Source organism: Hipposideros armiger, unplaced genomic scaffold (assembly GCF_001890085.2).
Source record: "Hipposideros armiger isolate ML-2016 unplaced genomic scaffold, ASM189008v1 scaffold_152, whole genome shotgun sequence".
NCBI lineage: Eukaryota > Metazoa > Chordata > Mammalia > Chiroptera > Hipposideridae > Hipposideros > Hipposideros armiger.
The window spans coordinates 2,610,656-2,611,412 of NW_017731502.1; the positions used below are offsets into that span (position 1 = coordinate 2,610,656).

Genomic DNA, 757 nt, shown 5'->3' on the forward strand with positions numbered 1-757 from the left:
GCTCTTTTCAGGGAAGCTGATTGTGTGTGGAGCAGGGCCCTCCCCTGTCTAACACCCAACACTCTGCAAACCGACACCCTCGGGGCAGGCGGCACCCAGACAGGCCCACCGAGCCTACCTTCACTATGTCCTCATTAATGTTCTTGGGGTCTCGGTTCACCAGGTCGATCTCCTTGCAGTGAATGTCCTTGATGATCTGGGCCTCCAGGTCTGTGTGTTCTTCAGCCATCATCGCGGAGCTGGGGGGACCCGCGGGAGGAGATATGAGCCCCGTGGCTGGCCGGGGCTGCAAAGACTTGGGGCAGGGACACCAGTTCAGTGTCCCCAGACTTGTGCCCCTGCCGGCTAAATAGGCCCCACCCAGCATGCCAGCTGACAGCTGTCCCACATAACTTCAGCCTGCCTCTTACCAAAGCCTCTGTGGCAGGCCTCCAAGCTAAAATTAAGACCGGAGCTGTGCTGGAAGGCCCAGCACTCCTTAAAGGGGGCTGCTGCAGGCGCTGGGCCTCACACAAGGAGTGGAGGGCCTGGCACCCCCTGCTGCCACCACGCAGCTCGGCTCTTGGTGTGAGGTCCTGGAATTGGGCTCTCTGTGTCAGAGTCTGAGCTTCTCTGGGAGGGAGGTGGGCTTGGGCCCCAGCTCTGCCTTTTGCTGGCTGTGTGAGCTTGGGCACACCTCGCCTCTCTGGGCTACCATGTCCCCACCTATACAGTGGCCGTAATAATAATAATTGGGGCTCTGCTTGCCCTCGCGGAG

General features: G+C 60.1%; 1 protein-coding gene across 1 annotated transcript in view; it reads right to left on the reverse strand.

The window, feature by feature from the left end:
* CAV3 (caveolin 3) overlaps positions 1–410 on the reverse strand; it is a 12,450-nt gene extending 12,040 nt beyond the window's left edge. Inside the window, exon 1 of the mRNA XM_019651033.1 lies at positions 119–410. Within this exon, the coding sequence (XP_019506578.1) occupies positions 119–367 (249 nt within the window). The 5' untranslated portion in view covers positions 368–410. The remainder of the gene's footprint in view (positions 1–118) is intronic.
* Between the last annotated feature and the right edge of the window lie 347 nt (positions 411–757).